Source organism: Antennarius striatus, chromosome 8 (genome assembly GCF_040054535.1).
Source record: "Antennarius striatus isolate MH-2024 chromosome 8, ASM4005453v1, whole genome shotgun sequence".
Classification (NCBI taxonomy): Eukaryota; Metazoa; Chordata; class Actinopteri; order Lophiiformes; family Antennariidae; genus Antennarius; species Antennarius striatus.
Window position 1 is genome coordinate 6,569,919 of NC_090783.1, and position 19,279 is coordinate 6,589,197.

Genomic DNA, 19,279 nt, shown 5'->3' on the forward strand with positions numbered 1-19,279 from the left:
TGATGTTACATCATGTTTTGTTCTTGAATGTAAATCATTGATGAGGCAGGACCACTGGAGAAGCAATCATGTTTATTCATGACATTTAAATATATAAATGATGGAATAGATTCTTTTCATTGCACATCCACATAAAATATTTACTTCATTTAGTCACCATTTCACATAAAAATCTGAAAATCATTTCACATTTAAATTTAACTTCATAAGTAAATCACTTCATTATCAATATACAACACTGAAGTACGAAAAGTGCTCAGCACAGTGCCTCTACTGTTACTTCTATTCATCAATCAACACTTTTGGTGTGAGATGTCTGATAACATCTACTGATGCCTACTTCAGTTTTAACTTGCACAAAATAAAATGAATCACTGACGGGTACAGCATTAAAAAGTACATTTGTTTCAAATGCCACAGGTTGATTTTTTTTTGGTTTTCTGATAACTGCATAAATGGAAGGCTTCTTCCTACTTATGCGTAAGACATCCTGCCGAGGTAGTTGGCAGGGACGTATCCCCTCTGTCCGTTGGACTCGGCCAACCACCAATCTTTATTGCCTCCCAGGTCACAGAACTGGATTATACGGACATGCTGGTACTCCTGCAGCGTCAGCTCCTGGTTGCAACGAGCTTGAAATGCATACACAGCATAAAACTGTGGAAAGAGATGCAAATTAGAAAAAAAAATTGAAAAAATCATTTGAAAAAGTTAACAGTAAGTTTACAGGCTTTGTTTTACTAAACTAAAAGAAGAATCTGTTCAGATTATCAGCAGGTTGGTCTTAACCCATTTTAATCCACCGTCCTCATTTGAGGACAGCAAAGAACTATGAAAATAACGACAAGAATTGGTTATAGAACAACATTATGAAGTGAGGGTAATAACATATTGATTCATCAATATATGATGCAAAATTCTCATTTATATAATATAAAGCACAAGAATGACTCCATGGAAATTTGACAAAAATCCACTTCTGGAGATCGATGAAGATGATTACCAATATTTTCTTTAATTTTGATCTGCGTATGCTGCTATTCAGTGACTAGTGTCCAGAAGGGCTTATTTATTTGCTTTCTTTCTTATATTTGAAATAGGCTTGCAATTATAGGCTATAGAATGGCATAAACTTTGCGGTACTCAAATGAGGACACTGGGCATTACATAAGTGATATGCATCAGAAGAAGCGGTGCCTCAATTGGAAGAAACAAGCTCAAACCATAAGGAGTTTCATACATCTAATATGAAATAATGTTCATATATTGTTCTAAACAAGTTTTGCACTGCAAAGCGGGAAAAAGCTTGAATGTAACAAGTTTGAAACTTGTAAAGTGACTAACATACGTGAGAGCTGTACGTGATGCTGAGCATTCATTGACTGGAGCTTTTGGTGGGCAGAGTTTTTTTTTTTTATGTACAGAAGACATTGCAAGGTAAGATCAAAGTGTACCAGTTAGGAATTACTGTATGAATATCTAAGCCACTCCATGAATTAGTGAAGATATGTGTTTACATTTTTTATCACCATAGTTGGTATATCCATTTTTTAGTCATTTAGTTTACTCCGATAGAAATATATTTTAAGTTATAAATATTTATTATAATAAATAATATTACAAATAAAATAAGGCCACTGATTATTATGCTTCAAGAATCCTTCCAAAAATTTGGAGTGTTTGAGGAGAATTTGTCAGTTGACGAAATGATTGTGTGCTATTATGGACATAACACTGTCAAGCAATTCATCCGGGTCAAACCAATTCCATTTCTATGTAAACTTTTTTTAATACATTTTGGGTATTGTGTGTGGTGTCAGGACACTGCTACAATTTTGATCTGTATTGGCAAAGGGTCTGCTAATGAAGAAAACAGCAATTTGTTGCTCGGTTCTAAGGTGGTGCTGAATATGCTCTCAGTTGTAGATAACCCATTGTCTTATAATGTATACTTTGATAATATAGTCATTTGTGGACTTTGGGATTCAATGCCATGGAAGCAATGAGGGAAAACAGGATCAGCAAGTACCCATTGAAGGAATTAAATGCAATGAAAAATGAACCGATAGGAACATGTGATTACAGTTTTGATCACAATGAAGAAATTCCCATTGTGAAATGGGTGGACAACAAATGTGTTACAATTAGTACAAATCATGACACAGTCCATCCATCCATCCATTCTCTTCCGCTTATCTGGGGTCGGGTCGCGGGGGCAGCAGCTTAAGCAGGGAAGCCCAGACTTCCCTCTCCCTAGCCATTTCGTCCAGCTCCTCCGGGAGAATCCCAAGGCGTTCCCAGGCCAGCCGGGAGACATAGTCTCTCCAGCGTGTCCTGGGTTGTCCCCGGGGCCTCCTCCCTGTAGGACGTGTCCGGAACACCTCACCAGGGAGGCGTCCAGGAGGCATCCTGACCAGATGCCCGAGCCACCTCATCTGGCTCCTCTCGATGCGGAGGAGTAGCGGCTCCACTCTGAGGCCCTCCCGGATGACCGAACTTCTCACCCCATCTCCAAGCAAGAGCCCGGACACCCTGCGGAGGAAACTCATTTCGGCCGCTTGTATCCGGGATCTCGTTCTTTCCATCACGACCCACAGCTCGTGACCATAGGTGAGGGCAGGAATGTAGATCGACCGGTAAATCGAGAGCTTTGCCTTTCGGCTCAGCTCCTTCTTCACCATGATGGACCGATACAGAGTCCGCATCACTGCAGACGCTGCACCGATCCGCCTGTCGATCTCCCGTTCCATTGTACCCTCACTCGTGAACGAGACCCCGAGATACTTGAACTCCTCCACTTGGGGCAGGATCTCATCCCCAACCTGGAGAGGGCAAATTCACCCTTTTCCGACTGAGGACCATGGTCTCAGATTTGGAGGTGCTGATTCTCATCCCAACCGCTTCACACTCGGCTGCGAACCGCTCCAGTGAGAGTTGGAGATCACGGCTTGATGAAGCCAACAGCTGCATGTCATCTGCAAAAAGCAGAGACGCAATACTGAGGCCACCAAACCGGACACCCTCAACGCCTTGGCTGCGCCTAGAAATTCTGTCCATAAAAGTTATGAACAGAATTGGTGACAAAGGGCAGCCTTGGCGGAGTCCAACCCTCACTGGAAATGAATCCGACTTACTGCCGGCAATGCGAACCAAACTCTACAGGGACCGAAAAGCCCTTATCAAGGGGTCTGGTACCCTATACTCCCAAAGCACCCCCCACAGAACCCCCCGAGGAACACGGTCGAACGCCTTCTCCAAGTCCACAAAACACATGTAGATTGGCTGGGCGAACTCCCATACCCCCTCAAGGACCCTGCGGAGGGTGTAGAGCTGGTCCACTGTTCCACGGCCAGGACAAAAACCCCACTGCTCCTCCTGAATCCGAGATTCGACTTCCCGATGGACCCTCCTCTCCTGAACCCCTGAATGGACCTTGCCAGGGAGGCTGAGGAGTGTGATCCCCCTGTAGTTGGAGCACACCCTCCTGTCCCCCTTCTTAAAAAGGGGGACCACCACCCCAGTCTGCCAATCCAGAGGCACTGTCCCCGATGTCCACGCGATGTTGCAGAGGCGTGTCAACCAGGACAGCCCCACAACATCCAGAGCCTTTAGGAACTCCGCGCGGATCTCATCCACCCCCGGGGCCCTGCCACCGAGGAGCTTTTTAACTACCTCGGTGACCTCAACCCCAGAGATAGGAGAGCCCACCTCAGAGAACCCAGACTCTCCTTCCTCATGGGAAGGTGTGTCTGCGGGATTGAGGAGGTCTTCGAAGTATTCTCCCCACCGAGTCACAACGTCCCGAGTTGAGGTCAGCAGTGCCCCATCCCCACTATATACAGTGTGGATGCTGCACTGCTTCCCCTTCCTGAGACGCCTGATGGTGGACCAGAATTTCTTCGGAGCCGTCTGGAAGTCATCCTCCAAGGCCTCACCGAACTCCTCCCATGCCCAAGTTTTTGCCTCAGCAACCACCAAAGCTGCATTCCGCTTGGCCAGCCAGTACCCATCAGCTGCTTCAGGAGTCCCACAGGCCAAAAAGGCCTGATAAGACTCCTTCTTCAGCTTGACGGCATCCCTTACCACTGATGTCCACCAACGGGTTCTGGCGTTGCCGCCACGACAGGCACCGACCACCTTACGGCCGCAGCTGCGGTCGGCCGCCTCGACAATGGAGGCGCGGAATATGGTCCACTCAGACTCAATGTGCCCCGCCTCCCCCGGAACGTGAGTGAAGTTCTGCCAGAGGTAGGAGTTGAAACTCCTTCTGACAGGGGATTCCGCCAGGCGTTCCGCCACAATACGTTTGGGTCTGCCAGGTCGGACCGGCATCTTCCCCCACCATCGGAGCCAACACACCACCAGGTGGTGATCGGTTGACAGCTCCGCCCCTCTCTTCACCCGAGTGTCCAAGACATGCGGCCGCAAGTCCGATGACACGACCACAAAGTCGATCATCCAACTGCGGCCTAGGGTGTCCTGGTGCCAAGTGCACATATCGACACCCTTATGTCTGAACATGGTGTTCATTATGGACAGTCCGTGACAAGCACAGAAGTCCAATAACTGAACACCACTCGGGTTCTGATTGGGGGGGCCGTTCCTCCCAATCACACCCTTCCAGGTCTCACTGTCATTGCCCACGTGAGCATTGAAGTCCCCCAGCAAAACTCCCAGCCCCTCCTACAGGTGGTGAGCCCATGGGAAGAGAGACCCACATTGTCCTTTCGGGCTGCGCCTGACCGGGCCCCATGGGTGCAGGCCCGGCCACCAGGCGCTCGCCTTCGAGCTCCACCTCCAGGCCTTGCTCCAGAGGGGGGGCCTGGTGACCCACATCCGGGCAAGGGAAAACGTGTTCCAATGTTTTTAATCATCATTTTGGGTCTTCGAGCAGTCCTTTGTCTGGTCCCTCACCCTCATGACACAGTACAAACAAAAAGAATGTACAGCTTTGGCGGCAAGAATCTAAGTCAATAGGAAATGTCCCTCAACCAAAGAACATATTGTAAAACTTATATTAAAATCTTAGGTGTTGAATGTTTTGTTCCATATCATTCTAAGGAATGATTCATTGTTCCATATCATTCTAAGGAATGATATGGAACATGTTAAATTAAGTGTTTTTTGTTCATTTGTCATTTTTTACCGTTTATATTTATTGTCTTCTGAAAATGGAAATATTCTTTTATTTGGCCGGAATGTATACATATCAACCCAGTGTCCTAATTTGAGGACAGCCTGTATTTCTTTTCTTACTTGATATAAAAGAGTTTTGGAAGTTCCAACATGTTTGTATTCCCATTTTATGTAAAAGTTCTTAAAGTCATTACAAAAATGGTTTGGTTAAAATGGGTTAAACAGACACTTGTAAAATTGTGGACCAGAGGGTGGGCGGGGGTGTGTGTGTGTGTGTGTGTGTGTGTGTGTGTGTGTGTGTGTGTGTGTGTGTGTGTGTGTGTGTGTGTGTGTGTGTGTGTGTGTGTGTGTGTGTGTGTGTGTGTGTGTGTGTGTGTGTGTGTGAAAATATATTGAAATAAAGAATTTCTCCACTGAGGGATTAACAAAGGAACATCCTAAATTAAACTACTGCACGATTTTATGGATTTTATGCCTACATTTTGTCACAAGTTGAGTAATAATTACATAAATAGAGGATTGGAGTGGTTCCCCTGCCAAGAAAGCTTTTGTTTTTAAATTTTTCCACAACATTGAATATGTTACTCTGACGTCACAAAATAACATTCAGGTGTACCTTCATCTGTCATCCATTAGGGGGCAGTCTTTATCAGACTTCTAAAGGGTTTCAGCAGCAGCTGCCTCCATTGGTTACAAACTACTGCCCTGCTTGTCTAACAGTTTAATTAGATCTCCTGAGTGGCACATGTCACGATGAAGGTCAGACGCTTCTCGATTCATCGTGCCACATAAAGACATGACTGTGTGGATGACAAAGCCCAGCCCAGCTGACTTGATTTCGCTGTCATCACGAGTTGTTATTCACCATATCTAATTTCACAGCTTGACAGACAGAGACATGATGAAGCTATCGTTGTTCTGTACTCTAACAACGATGGTTAGTGGCCTGCTTATCCAGTCCGCACAACTGCACACATCACTTACACTGGCCATTAACAACCCTCACATTATACAGGTGGGGCCTCTTGGTTGGATGTTCTGTTGTAATGATGAGGTCAATGTGGTGAATGGATTGTTTGGACCTTATTTTATCTATATACTGATTAATTCATCTCTCTGAAGTGTGTAAGATTACAAACATTATATAAAGTGTAACTGCAACTCGATTTTGCAAATAACATTAATTGATCTTCTCTGGCTGTCCTCAAATTGAAGGAAACCTGAGCTACACAAGACATTTCTTAATCTTCTCAGTAGCATCTTAAAATGACAACTTTATATATATATATATATATATATATAAATATATATATATATATATATATATATATATATATATATATATATTTATATATATATATATTTATTTTTTTAAATTTTTTTTAAATGTAAAAAACAAGTCATATGGTACCAGAGGGGTTCTGAAAGACACACCTGCTGAGCCTCGGTGTCCAGCATGACCTCCAGGTCTTCTGGGGACATTTGCTCTTCCTGTGGTCCAGAGAGGGTAGTGCTGCTGTCGCTGCTATTGAGGTTGAAGCTGCGCAGGCTGCTGCTGCCCGACACAAACAAACTGAGGTCATCGAAGTCCTCATCCGCCATGACAAGAGGCTGCTGCTGTCTCTGCTCTTTGACCATCTGGCCCAGCCGCTGGGAGTCCCTCAGAGGATTGTAGGGCTTCAGGAATGTGGAGTAGACATAGCCTTGTGTACCTGAATGTGACATAAAGGGACAGTTTGTCCGGATGCCTGTCTGCAAAATCCATTTTAAAGGGGTGATAGAAGGACAAAATATCATCTCACATTTCTGTTCCCTTATCTGTCCTTGCAGATGATTTTTTTTAAATTGACTCTTTTTAAATATATTCCTGCTAAGAAAAAAATCATTGCGATATTTAGTTATCAGTTATCTAGTTAAATGCTGTCATTTTATACAAATTACTTATTCCCGAGTAGAAATCATTTCCATCAGAACTGTCCGAGATGACTATGGATTATTCAAAATAAACCATGACGATTTAAAGTTAAGAATCAAGGAACTGTAATCAAAAGTAATGAACATCGTATTTTGGCATAGACGAAATTTCAAAATGGAACAAAAGAGCTATCCTTTAAATTTCTCACACTCAGTAAAAAAGACGTTATACTTTCTGAATAAATATATATTTAAGATATTATGTTTAATTCTTTTGCTGGAAGCGAAAGCTCGGGCCTATATTTTAAATCCATGTACAGAGACTTAAGAATGTGTAAATATGAGGTTAGAATATTCATAATGTTGATTTGAGTTGAAGAATGAACAGCAACTTCCTGGAAATTCCCTTAATCCCTCAGGAAATGACAATGCTGTGAATAATGCACTTTGCACCAAGTAATACACACACGTTCGTTTTCCCAGAAACCATGAAAAAGACATTTGTTATTGCAGACAACAGAGACGAGTGGCGGCATCTCTCTCGCTCCATGTTTCTGTATGCGCATAGGGAGCATTCTTTGTACACTGCATTGACAAGACTCTGCGATCTCAGGTGTCCCTGTGAGAGGAAGAGGGGAGATGGAAAGATGGAGATGGCCCAGGAATCGAGGCAACTATCTCAAGAGGCGGCAACCGTGACATCATTGGACTGCATCTTTTGAGCTGATTTGTCAGTATTAGAAAGTAAAGTTTGGCATGTACCATCGTCTAAATGCATGTGGTGTGTTCACAGCAGGGTGTGTATGAGAGACGACCTACATTTCGACCACACCCTCTGATGATCTGAAGCGATAATTTAAATCACCTTGTGTTTGCTGCTAACAGAATGCACAATGAAGCCCTTGCAGAGACACACATGCTTTAAACACTTGCCTCCAGTGTGAACCAGCCAGCGGCTGCTGCTGCCTAATGGGTCAGTGTCCTCCAGCAGGGCCACCAGCTCCCCCTCCAGCAGGCTGAGGTCCTGCTCCTGGCAGCCGTTGCACTTCCTTTTTAGCTGGTATAAACGGTTCAGTGGATGTTCCGCCAGCAGCCAGGCACGCTGTTCTTCGGTTTGATGATGCACTTCCGGCATCTGTTGGACAGCAGAGCGCAAAGCATGATTATTTCATCATTTAAAGAGGGTCTGGTGGTCGTTGCATGTTGACATGTCATTGGTTGTCTTTGCAGGAGGATATTCAAGGCACAGAGAAAGGTTATAAGCTCAGGAAACAACGTGGGGTTTTTGAAAACAATTGGAAATGCTCAGAGAAATGTCTGAGAATTTTATTAAACCTAAGTTTGCAGATACTTAGACTACTACCCAGGATTGTAAATCACACACATCTCAGGCTATAATGTGCATTTTATTTACCCCCCCCCCCAACTTCTTACCGCGATTTTCTTTTCTCGTCTCTCAAAGCTGACTTTTCGTTCCATCAATTTCTGGGCATTATCTTTGACAAAAGTCAGATTGTTTAGCTCCTCCATGACGCTGTTCTGTACCTCAGCAATGTTAGACAATGGAGCCTGAAAATGTGCCACACATCAGTTTACATATTAGAAAGATTAGGAATACATTTTCAAATGTGTGGCGGGATCATGTGTGGGATTCTCACTGGTAGCTGGTGTATGGATGGGGAGTGAAGTAGTATTTTATCCATCTGCCTCTTGAGCAGGGTCACTAGGCACACCACAGAGTTGGTCAGGATAGTATAGGTGGCCATGTTGAACATCTGCAACTCCTCCACTAGTAAGGCATTGAGAGCCTCGTAGTCCCTCCTGGCCAGACCGGGTGGCTCTTCGGACACCAGGGAAGACGTTGAACCGGTGGTGGATGATGAGGATGAAGAGGAAAAAGAGGAAGAGCGCTCCAGGCGGCAACAATAATCCAGCAATTTGTCGTAACGCTTCTGGATGAGCTTCTGTGGAGCCGTGAACATGCCTTGCAGGGAGGAGAGGGGGGCGAGGACCAAGCGCTCTATGCCGGCTCTCTGAATGAAGAAACCATTGAGATGGTAAAGGATGAATTAAGATTCTAGACATCACCAAAGTTTTCTCTGCTATGAATTCTGCAAGTGTAAAGAGCTACCTTTTATCTTATTTCTCTGTCTTTTCAAATACTGTATTGTCTATTCATGGTCTTGCTTCTAATATGCAGTATTGTTTCTGATTTGGAACCATTGTCAGAGATTTAATAAATCGCACCTTAAAAGATCGAGGTAGCCTGATTTGCATGCAGATAAAGCAGTAGTGACTTGAGAATGATATTTAACTTACAGCAAAATATGGAAGACGTAACACAACCCTGAATGCAATAAATAGAACTGTTTCACTGGTGAAAATGATTCGGTTACAATGTTACGACATTGTGGAAGTAATGTGTTAATGGACTAATTTTGAAAAGCTTGCAACAGTCAAGCTCATACTTCATAAAGCATCTGAATCAAATGTATATTTAGCTCAGAACTGCTAATAGTGTGATGATAGGATAAGAAATTGGAAAATGACAGATTTGGTCAAAGATTTCAGCTGGAATGTTGTGGCCATGAAGGGAGAAAATAAATGTAAGTATCTCTGCGTAAATTAAGAAATGACCTGAAGGTAATGAGAGGTTGTGTAGGAACAGCAAGGACAGAGAGACATACTGGAAATTTGGGGAAGAAAGGTATGAGGCGATGAACTGGATGGTTACGTGAATTATACCTTGAACAAAATAACAATATTTTTATAGAGAAGCATAAAAAAGAGTCAGACTTACACACTGCTTGTAGGGGTCATTCCCATTGATGTGCAAAGAGGTTTTTGCACCATTTTTGTTTGGTTCCTTGATGATGTTTTCCATGTCCTGGACACCGTGAACAGCTACCGACACTATGTCCTGCAGCATTGATACATCAAAAGAGACAAAACAAGGAAATTTGTTAGAATATTTTAATTAACAAAAGACACATTTTGTCTCATGAAACGTTAACATAAACCAACCTGAGTGTGCTGGAGGTAACATTGAAGATTCTTGACCAGCATCCTCACAGCTTTCTCCAGACTCCTGAACAGCTTCTCTTCTCTATCGAATGCCTCATCTCTCACCTACAGATAAAATTATGCTAATAATGCATTTGCACTACTCCATTGTTTACTTGACACAATATCAACTGCAAATTGACTATCAATCATGTAGGTTCATGACAAAAAGGATCATTGGGACAATGATAAGGCAGAAATATTACAAATGAGCTTCCTGTCTTTGCCTCTGACTCTCTTGCAGAAGCAATAGTGAACAAATGAAATTCATATATCCTTAAATATAATTATGAAATTCACTAAGTTTGACCATTCAACACTTCGGGATAATTTAAGTACACAACTCAAGGAAATACATATGTCTACCACAAAGGTCTGGTCTTTTTTAAACACTTACATGAAACATGTAACCCACAAGTTTCACCAGTTTTACCCTTTTTTTATGTACATGAAACCCACAAGTTTCACCAGTTTTACCCCTTTTTTTAATGTCTGCCGTGGAGGTTAATGTGTCTTTGTTTGTTAGTCGGTTTGAGGCAGATTTATTCTAAATCTCCTCAACAGACTTACGTACTGTATATTGAATTTGGTGGCAGCATTACAACAGAAAACAATGGACCCATTTTTAATTTTGGTAAAGATCAAAATAAAGCAACAAGGATTGTTTTTTTGGGTTGTTTTTTATTTAATTTTTTTACTTTACTTCAGTTGGCAGCTGTGAATCCAGACTTCATGGAATCATGGAATTTAGGCAGACTGTTGGAGGTCCATGACAGTATGGGGTCCTCTAAGTTCCACTACGGGTTATTGCAGTTAGTCAATAACCTCAGAATCGTATTGTTGTTGTTGTTAATTCACATTTTTGTTGTTGTCTTTCACCTGTGATTCAACTCCAGTGAGGATCTTGAGGTATCCTGCAAATCTGTCACCTTTCTTCCGGATAGAGTGGATGTTGAATTTGTGCAGTTTCCCCCTCAGTGTTCCTTCATCCTCCAACCTTTTATACTTCATAACTGAGAATAAACAGGATTAAGAAACCAAGATTGAAGCAACTATGTTTGACTGGATGCATCTCAGACAGTAGATCATTTCAAACATTATTTGTGCTTACTGGTTCAAAATCATAAATGTGACAATCAATGCATATGGCCACGTAAATGTAATCTCACCTATATCCTTGCGTCTCTTGAATTCATTGATGTTAACGTTGATGATCTTGGTAGCAGTGTACGCCTCCTGCAGTGGTAGATAGTCAGGGTGGTCGTCCGGTGTGGCCTGCCAAAGCTCTCCGAGTAAGAGTGGGTATCTCATGATCCTCTGGACTGGTTTGATGAGTAGTGAACCCATATCCAGCAAGCTGGGTTTTCCTCTGTACAAATTAATTATATCACACCAAAAACAATGATCAACATGAACTAATTCAACACAGTAGTAAAATATTTAATGCAGTACTAGAACGCTTTAAAGAGAACTTACTCTTGATCATAGAGTTTCCTGCAATTGCAAAGGGAAGGATAGGGTCAAAAACAGAATGACTGTAAATAACATTTAGAATGTCAGAGACGTTCACAACAATTGAGGAAGAAAATTACTTACTTTAGAGCTAATAAGCATGTGGAGAAATGTTTCTTTATCTCCTCCTCCTTCTCATAGGATTTGAGTGAAATGTTGGCATCATCATGATGGTAACAGTAAATCTTATATACATCTTCTAAAGCTGCCTTTGCCTGAATGAACACCTCTCCTACAAGTAAAATAAATGCCATTTTAGAATGTTTATTGGATATTACCCAGAGTGTTGAAGGGCTGAGATGTCAAATTGTAGTTACCAATAACAACGGCCTCTGGATCAGGGTCAGCAATGGCCTCATGTAGTCTGTGAAGCAGTTCTACAGACACCTCACACACCGTCTCCATGTTGGTGAACAGCCTGTCTATATCCACAGCCTGAACACAAAGAAAAATGCTGTGAATGTATTTTTTAACATCTTCGGTGTAAAAGACATCAATGTCTAAATTGGTTTAGGCAACTGTTAGAAACAGAGAAGGTCAGGTTTTTGTTTGGGGATAAGGACAAATATCTACCTGGAGATTTCGCAGAGGCTGGACCACCTCTCTGATGCACAACTCCAGGTCTGTTAGGTAGACCTTTTCAGTCTGCACAAGCTCCTGAATGACTTTTGCCCTACGCTTCATCTTCCTCAAACGCACCTCTTCTGGGTCCAGGGCTGGCGAGGGGGGAGCGGAAAGGTCATGTGGTGTCATTTTCTCTGAGAAAAAAACCATATAAAAAAATAATCAAATAAGACAGGTAAACTATCTAATCCATCTAATCTAATCTATCTAATCTAATCTACAGTATCTATCTACCTCTCTACCTATCTATCTATCTATCTATCTATCTATCTATCTATCTATCTATCCATCCATCTATCTATCTATCTATCTATCTATCTATCTATCTATCTATCTATCTATCTATCTATCTATCTATCTATCTATCTATCTATCTATCTATCTATCTATCTATCTATCTATCTAGGGAGAGGAGACAAACAATTCTGTACTTGGCTTTCAACCCTGAGAGAACTCGTGACTATGTCATGAGTCACAGGAGGACACAGAAGACAAATAATGACACGAGTGACGAGTGCACCAGTAAACATTTAGCTCTATTCTTATGTTTCCTGTGTCTTAATCTGTGTTCCGAACCATCTGTGGCACATATTGGAGGAGGCTGGTAAACACACTGTGCATGCTAGGAAAACTCTACATGACATTTCCTATATACACTTGAAGCCCTAGCAGCCATTTAGATCACCATATTTCACAGTCATCTAATTATTTTGACTCAGGCGCCTCACTTGACATGCCAGTCAGGCTGGCTTTTTTTTTCTAATGCTCTGCTGCCTAATCAGTCTGTCGCTGCTCTGTGCTTTGCATGACGGGTCAGTTCAGGGAAGAGGGATGCTTCCTTGCTTCCTAATCGACACTACACACCACTTCCTTCTGCGGTTGAAGAGAGAGAGTGTTGATGGGGGTGAGGGGTGGGGTTTGGGGAGAGGCAGAAACCTGCAAGGCTCGTGTCAGGTTTCAGAAGTAATCGTGCTGTTGATGTAATGCTAGGGCATGCTCAGGCATTCCATCTAGTCAGACAGAGTGTGTGTGTGTGTGTGTGTGTGTGTGTGTGTGTGTGTGTGTGTGTGTGTGTGTGTGTGTGTGTGTGTGTGTGTGTGTGTGTGTGTGTGTGTGTGTGTGTGTGTGTGTGTGTGTGTGTGTGTGTGTTTATGGAGGAAAGGGGTGGTGGCCGACAATGATAAATACACTATTATGTATGCAAGGACACACACAGACACAGAGACACACACACACACACACACACACACACACACACACACACACACACACACACACACACACACACACACACACACACACACACACACACACACACACACACTGACGCAAATTCACAAAGGTGCGTACAGGACTATAAACACACACACTCACATATAAATAGAGGACGATACGCTCCGAGATTCAAATACAATAACACACTTGTCATTTTCCTGTATATTAATATAAACATGAATTAATTTAGGAAGAAATTCACTATTTTGTTCTACATTACTTTCATTTTGATCAGGTTAGTTAAGATTTTTGACAACTTTGCCTAGTTCATGCTGCATAACAGTCAAAGATATAAATAAATCAATCATTAAATTGAATTTAAAAATTTCTCTGTGGGATTAATAAAGTATCAAATAATCTATCTATCTATCTATCTATCTATCTATCTATCTATCTATCTATCTATCTATCCTATATCTATCTGTCTCTCTGTCTGTCTGTCTATCTACACATCTTTTGTCTTGATAAATTTATTTATGTATCATAAAAATACCAAATGCTGATTAACAAATCTGATAGCTATTTATATACAATATATACATTTATATACATCTCAACACTATCTCAGTGAGTTTTCCTTTTTCAACAGTTGGTGCATCATTTGAAAAATGTTATATTGGTTTCATGCCACAGGAAGGGAAAATCACAACCTTCCTATGAACTGATGACAAAAATGGAGTGTGGCCAAAAAAATCATGTAAATATAGAATTTCATTGAAATACTGTATAACATTTTTGATTCCAAATGAATCAGAAAAACTCTCATCGTGTAAAGCATTAATGTGTCAACGGTATCAGGAAGTGTATTATATCACTTCCTCCTGTGTGAGAGGGTATATCATCGGGACTTGACTGATGTTTTATATTTTATCTTTTTTTTCATAAGATGGTAATGTACAATGTATCAATAAGAAATATGACATTGAAATATGTGTGAAATACATCTCCTTCTAACCCAGGAAAGATTCCTCTCTCACTTCAGAGGAAACAAAATATATCATGTCCCATTAAGACTCCGCAAAGAATATCAACCTGTGATAACTGAGCCTTCAGCCAGCATTATGTATGGCGAAGAATGGTCGCCGGCGCAGAAGTTCCCATGAAAGCGGATACTGGGCTTTTCACTGCTCGGCCCATTGAAAGTGATCCACTAGATGGGCCCAAAAGAGAATACAAGGCACGCTATATCATATGTCGCCATCAAGAAAAAGACTACGTGGCAAAGTATACAATGAGTTATCACCGAGAATATGTGTTACATCGATAAGAAAGTCTCTTAAATGTCTGTAAGGATGTTAAAGGTACATTTTACACCTTTATCTTATTCAGAATGCTACCATTCATTGTGTCTTGTTTAAAAAACAAACACTACAGATTGCTTCAGCCAATCAAAAAGAGCCTGTGCATTGAAGCACAGGAAGAGATCGGTCCACAAATGATGTTTCAACCTGCATTCTGCTAACTTTCACTGTACGTGATTTGTTGTTTAAAACTTAGATAAAGTCCATTACTGTTCCCTCATTTATCTTTTGTCCTAGGCACATCATCACCTGGACTATTATAGTTTATTTAGAGACAGTAAATAATTAGAGACACTGATGTCACATCACCATGGTTCTGAAGCTTGACCAACCAGTCTGACAAGCAGATGACTAGCGACTGTCGAGCAGCGACTCACATGTTTCCTCTTTCTGTGAAGTCATCGTTCTGTCAATATTTGCAATGGTAATACCAAAGTGAATATGTAATGCTGCCTGTCAGATGTGAGGCTGAAGTCAGGGTGGAAGATTAGTTTACTGAAAACAGTCTATTGTTTTTTTTTTTACACCCTGACAACCCTGGCTGACATAATGCAGGCTAGCCAAGAAAACAGAAAGTACAACAGGAGTAGAGAGTGCCTCTATTTCAAGTAAACAAAGCAGCTGATGATAAGGTAAACTCTCTCTCTCTCTCTCTCTCTCTCTCTCTCTCTCTCTCTCTCTCTCTCTCTCTCTCTTTCTCTTTCTGTGTGTGTGTGTGTGTGTGTGTGTGTGTGTGTGTGTGTTACGTTTATCTTATCAGTGCAACGCCAGTTAAGTGGTAGGTTATTCTCTGCTGTTTAAGACAAGGTTCTCTTCATTATCTATGCATACCACAATTATTGCTCACATGAAAGAACACCCATCCATTCATACATTGGCTTATCTTTATAAGCAATCTCTTGGTGACAGGGTGATGTCAGTCATTTTTCCTGAAGTGCGGCATTCCCAGTCCCTGACTGCATACACTCAGTGGACAGGCGGAGCCAGTTCTTTTGAATTGCATGTATGTCTGAAGAAAGCCTACGTAAGCATTTACAGTGAGGAGACAGAAAAATACCCATCTGTGTATTGCTCAAAGCTGGCTTTTTTAGTCTCTCATTCACTTTACCAGCCAATTATTAATTGCTCCTTAATATGCCATTCAATGTAAAGCAAACCGTAGAGCGGAATGCCCGACGCCTCCTGAAACTCTTTAGATCAAGTAAAATTAATAATAATCTAACAATCCCTCGACACTCCTCGCTGGCATGAGAGTCTTGTTTACGAGATGGTCTGGAACACCTATGAAGCCACTCCTCTGTGCTGAGTTTGGAGCTCAGTTTGCATATGTGGCTACATCCCTGTGGGAGTATCTCCTGCTCAACGCATAGTAACACAGCAGGTGCCTCGTATTCAGAGCCATTAGGTGTACGCTTCACATGTGTTGAAATGTTGTCCACTAGCCACAAATGCTGTTCTTACAGTCCATCCATAGGAGCCAACACGTGTCTATATGTTTCTATTTGATGGTTTGCTATCAATGAGTTTGAAAATGAAAGAGTTGAAAGACTTTAGCTGACGTGTTAAGATTGTTGCCACAGTTTTGACCCCTTGGGAGATGATTAGCTGGTATACCTTTAAGTTTTGCGCTGTACTCCGTCTTGTCAGATTGACTCCTCCTCACCAGCGTGCCCAGGTTGATGTCACTTTTGGCCATGTCGTCAGTCACAATAGTGTCCGTTCTTCTCCTCTCTAAGTAACGCAAGAACACAGGTCGGTTCCTCCGCTTTATCACTTTCTCCTTTTCCCTTTCTTTCTCCTTCTCACTCCCGCAGGCCTCATTGGGATCCATGGTGGACCCGTCAGCTCCCTTGGTGTTTCAAGGCAAGTCCAGGGTAAAGAACAGAAGGAGAGTGAGACAGGAAAAGGGAGAGAGAAATATAGAGAGACAGAGAGAAAGAGAGAGAGAAACAGAGAGAGGGAGAGAGAGAACCTGGGAAGTGCAACAGGTGTAATGTCCACTGTGTTCTCCTATACCAGCTCTGCTCAGGTAATCCAGCTCCTCCCCACTTCTACCTGTCATGAGAGCTATGTGGCCACACCTCCACATCGCTGTGTGATGCTTGCACTTCTCCTCAGATGCAGAGAGAGAAAGTGCATCTCACTACTGACTCTACCTGGATCCAAACGGAAGAGTTTTCTCTCATTGAATGTTGGCGGAGGCCCTGCTGCCTTTTTATTCAAACTTTTTTGTTCCGTTTGTATTTGAGTGTCTTCCTTCCAGGTTCTGCAGTCAATCCTCTGAGCAGTGCCCTTGACAAAGGTTAAAACTTAAGTCCAGGCTCTGCAGGGCATAGGGTGACTTTCTCCATGTTTTGTTCTTTTGTGGTATCAAATTTAAGCACTTTGCCTTCTTCTTGAGTATTAATGTACATGCATTATGCATATATGTACAACCAGTTCAATTCTGTTCAAACATGATGTCACATCAGCAGTATTACCTGGCTAAGTGAACTTTGTATAGTCAAATGCAAACATTGGAGTTAACAATGTAGACAGGGGGTTTACTTTTTTATGCATATAACATGATGATGTCATTCCAGGTGTGGCTTCCCTTTACCTGTGCTCATATTACAAGTTTTTAATGCTTGTATCCTGATAGTTTATCTTCATGTGACAAACATCATATTAATTTTCATGGTTGTGTGAACACAAATATATCCATCTTTATCTTTATTTTCATTTACTTACAGCTGAAGAGATATTTGGTGGTCACGCAACTTACCGTCGTATCGGTGTCAGAGTGTTCATGCCGGCTTTGTCAGAGGACAGATTTATGTTAAATTCGGGCTGGATACAGGCTAGGGTTAATATAAGTACAAACTCTCAATTTAATTGAATCTGATTTGATAAAAAAAAATCTAAAAATATCCAGTGTGGTTGTAGTCAAAAAGAGAAGTCTACTTCATGTATGAGAATAATGTTGAAGAGTGAAACATATTCCTTACGTGATAAAACCCACAATATAATTTGTGGCTTCATATTATGGCTCGGTTTTATCAAATTAAGTAGTTATCTGATAAATATTTTGTTCAATTAAATTCTATCACGTTAACTAACCTTGACCTCTAGTGGCCACTTAACAGGTTTATTCCATTACATCATTTGTTGAAGCAAACTGAGGGGTTTGTATTCAGTGGACTCACCCTTTAGGCCACAGTATCAAAGGCAAACATGCACTTTGCCATTTTAATAAACCAGATTTTATGGTGCATGTAGGCCTTCTTAAGTTGTTTGAACAGAGATGAACTCTAAAAATACATGGGACCACATCAAGGTGGCTGGATGGCATGTTTGTTTAGTGCACAATGGACATATATGGACTTTGAGCTCATGATGTATTGTGTTGATAACCACCAACAAAGTGTTAACTTCAGGTTCTAAACACCAAAGCAGATAAGCATTACTGCTGGAGCTGAAACAATTATTTTAGATGTTTGAAGGATGGCTGCCAAGTTGCCTAGAGTGAGGAAAGTCATTTATGAAAGCAATCATTTAAAAATCATTTAAGACGAACAGAAAAAGAGTTTAAAAGAAAAAATAAGGAATTATGAAGAATAATTCTCTCGGCATGTGTTTTATAATAACAGTTAATAAAGAACATCTTTCTTTGACAAAGATATAAATCACAAAGGATTTTCCTTTATCTTGTACTGTTGGAGCTGTAGGGCCCGTTGGGTTATATAAGGTGAAAACACATGGCAGGAATTCAACAAAAACTCTTGTGCAGTGACTAATTAATCTGTTTTTATAATTATTACACTTGTGTGGTGAAACATTGACGAAAATAAATGCACTCTTTTATTCTGTGACTAACGCAATCTTTGTTGCAGACCCACCACACACAAAAAACCCAGCAGAAATCCCAATGACACAGATTAAAACACTGCTTAGACATGTAACACAGAATAACTTTGCCTTTTCACAGGGGTGGACAGTAACGGAGTAAATTTACTTAAGTACTGTACTTAAGTACAGATTCTGAGGATTTTTACTCGAATACTCGAATTCTTTCATACTTATTACTCTTACTCGAATACATTTCCAAGGCAAAATTTTTTACTCTTACTCGAGTTAATTTCTGAGAAGGCTCATGAATACTCGTTACCGTGTTCGTCAAAGAAGGAAACCTATCACAGAACACATCTCAACTGGGATTTATGTAAAAGCGGAAATACATCATCCCCTACCCAATCAGCTCAAAAGGCTTGGTACAGTATAACATAATGCTTCTACAGGCAAGCACATCAGTGCAGGTGGTTTCAAAGAGTTTTCTCTGAAGCAAGAGATACAAGGTACTATATATAAAATTGTAAAATGACAGTAATTCAGTCCATTCTCATCAAAGAAAAAAAAAGGAATTTACTCTTACTTGACTGATTGACTTGACTGACATTTAAAAGCATTTACTCTTG

The 19,279-nt window shown here is 41.4% G+C and overlaps 1 protein-coding gene across 1 annotated transcript; it reads right to left on the minus strand.

Moving 5' to 3' along the window:
* Window positions 1–108: 108 nt before the first annotated feature.
* Window positions 109–16,838, minus strand: arhgef38 (Rho guanine nucleotide exchange factor (GEF) 38). The gene is made up of 14 exons (XM_068321503.1): window positions 16,440–16,838; window positions 12,199–12,383; window positions 11,943–12,060; window positions 11,710–11,857; window positions 11,590–11,607; window positions 11,283–11,482; window positions 10,993–11,126; window positions 10,075–10,179; window positions 9,851–9,970; window positions 8,709–9,083; window positions 8,485–8,619; window positions 7,984–8,185; window positions 6,571–6,848; window positions 109–657 (listed from the first exon to the last, which is right to left on the minus strand). Exons 1-14 carry the CDS (start codon window positions 16,654–16,656, stop codon window positions 475–477), a joined length of 2,418 nt encoding a protein of 805 aa, XP_068177604.1. The 5' UTR covers window positions 16,657–16,838; the 3' UTR covers window positions 109–474.
* Window positions 16,839–19,279: the final 2,441 nt, after the last annotated feature.

Excerpts from the sequence above, each read along its gene's own strand:
- arhgef38 (XM_068321503.1), bottom strand. The coding sequence starts at position 16,656 with ATGGATCCCAATGAGGCCTGCGGGAGTGAGAAGGAGAAAGAAAGGGAA. Across the intron at positions 12,061-12,198 it reads AGCCTCTGCGAAATCTCCAG|GCTGTGGATATAGACAGGCT; the intron begins GTAGATATTTGT and ends CTTTGTGTTCAG. Across the intron at positions 11,858-11,942 it reads TCCAGAGGCCGTTGTTATTG|GAGAGGTGTTCATTCAGGCA; the intron begins GTAACTACAATT and ends TTTTACTTGTAG.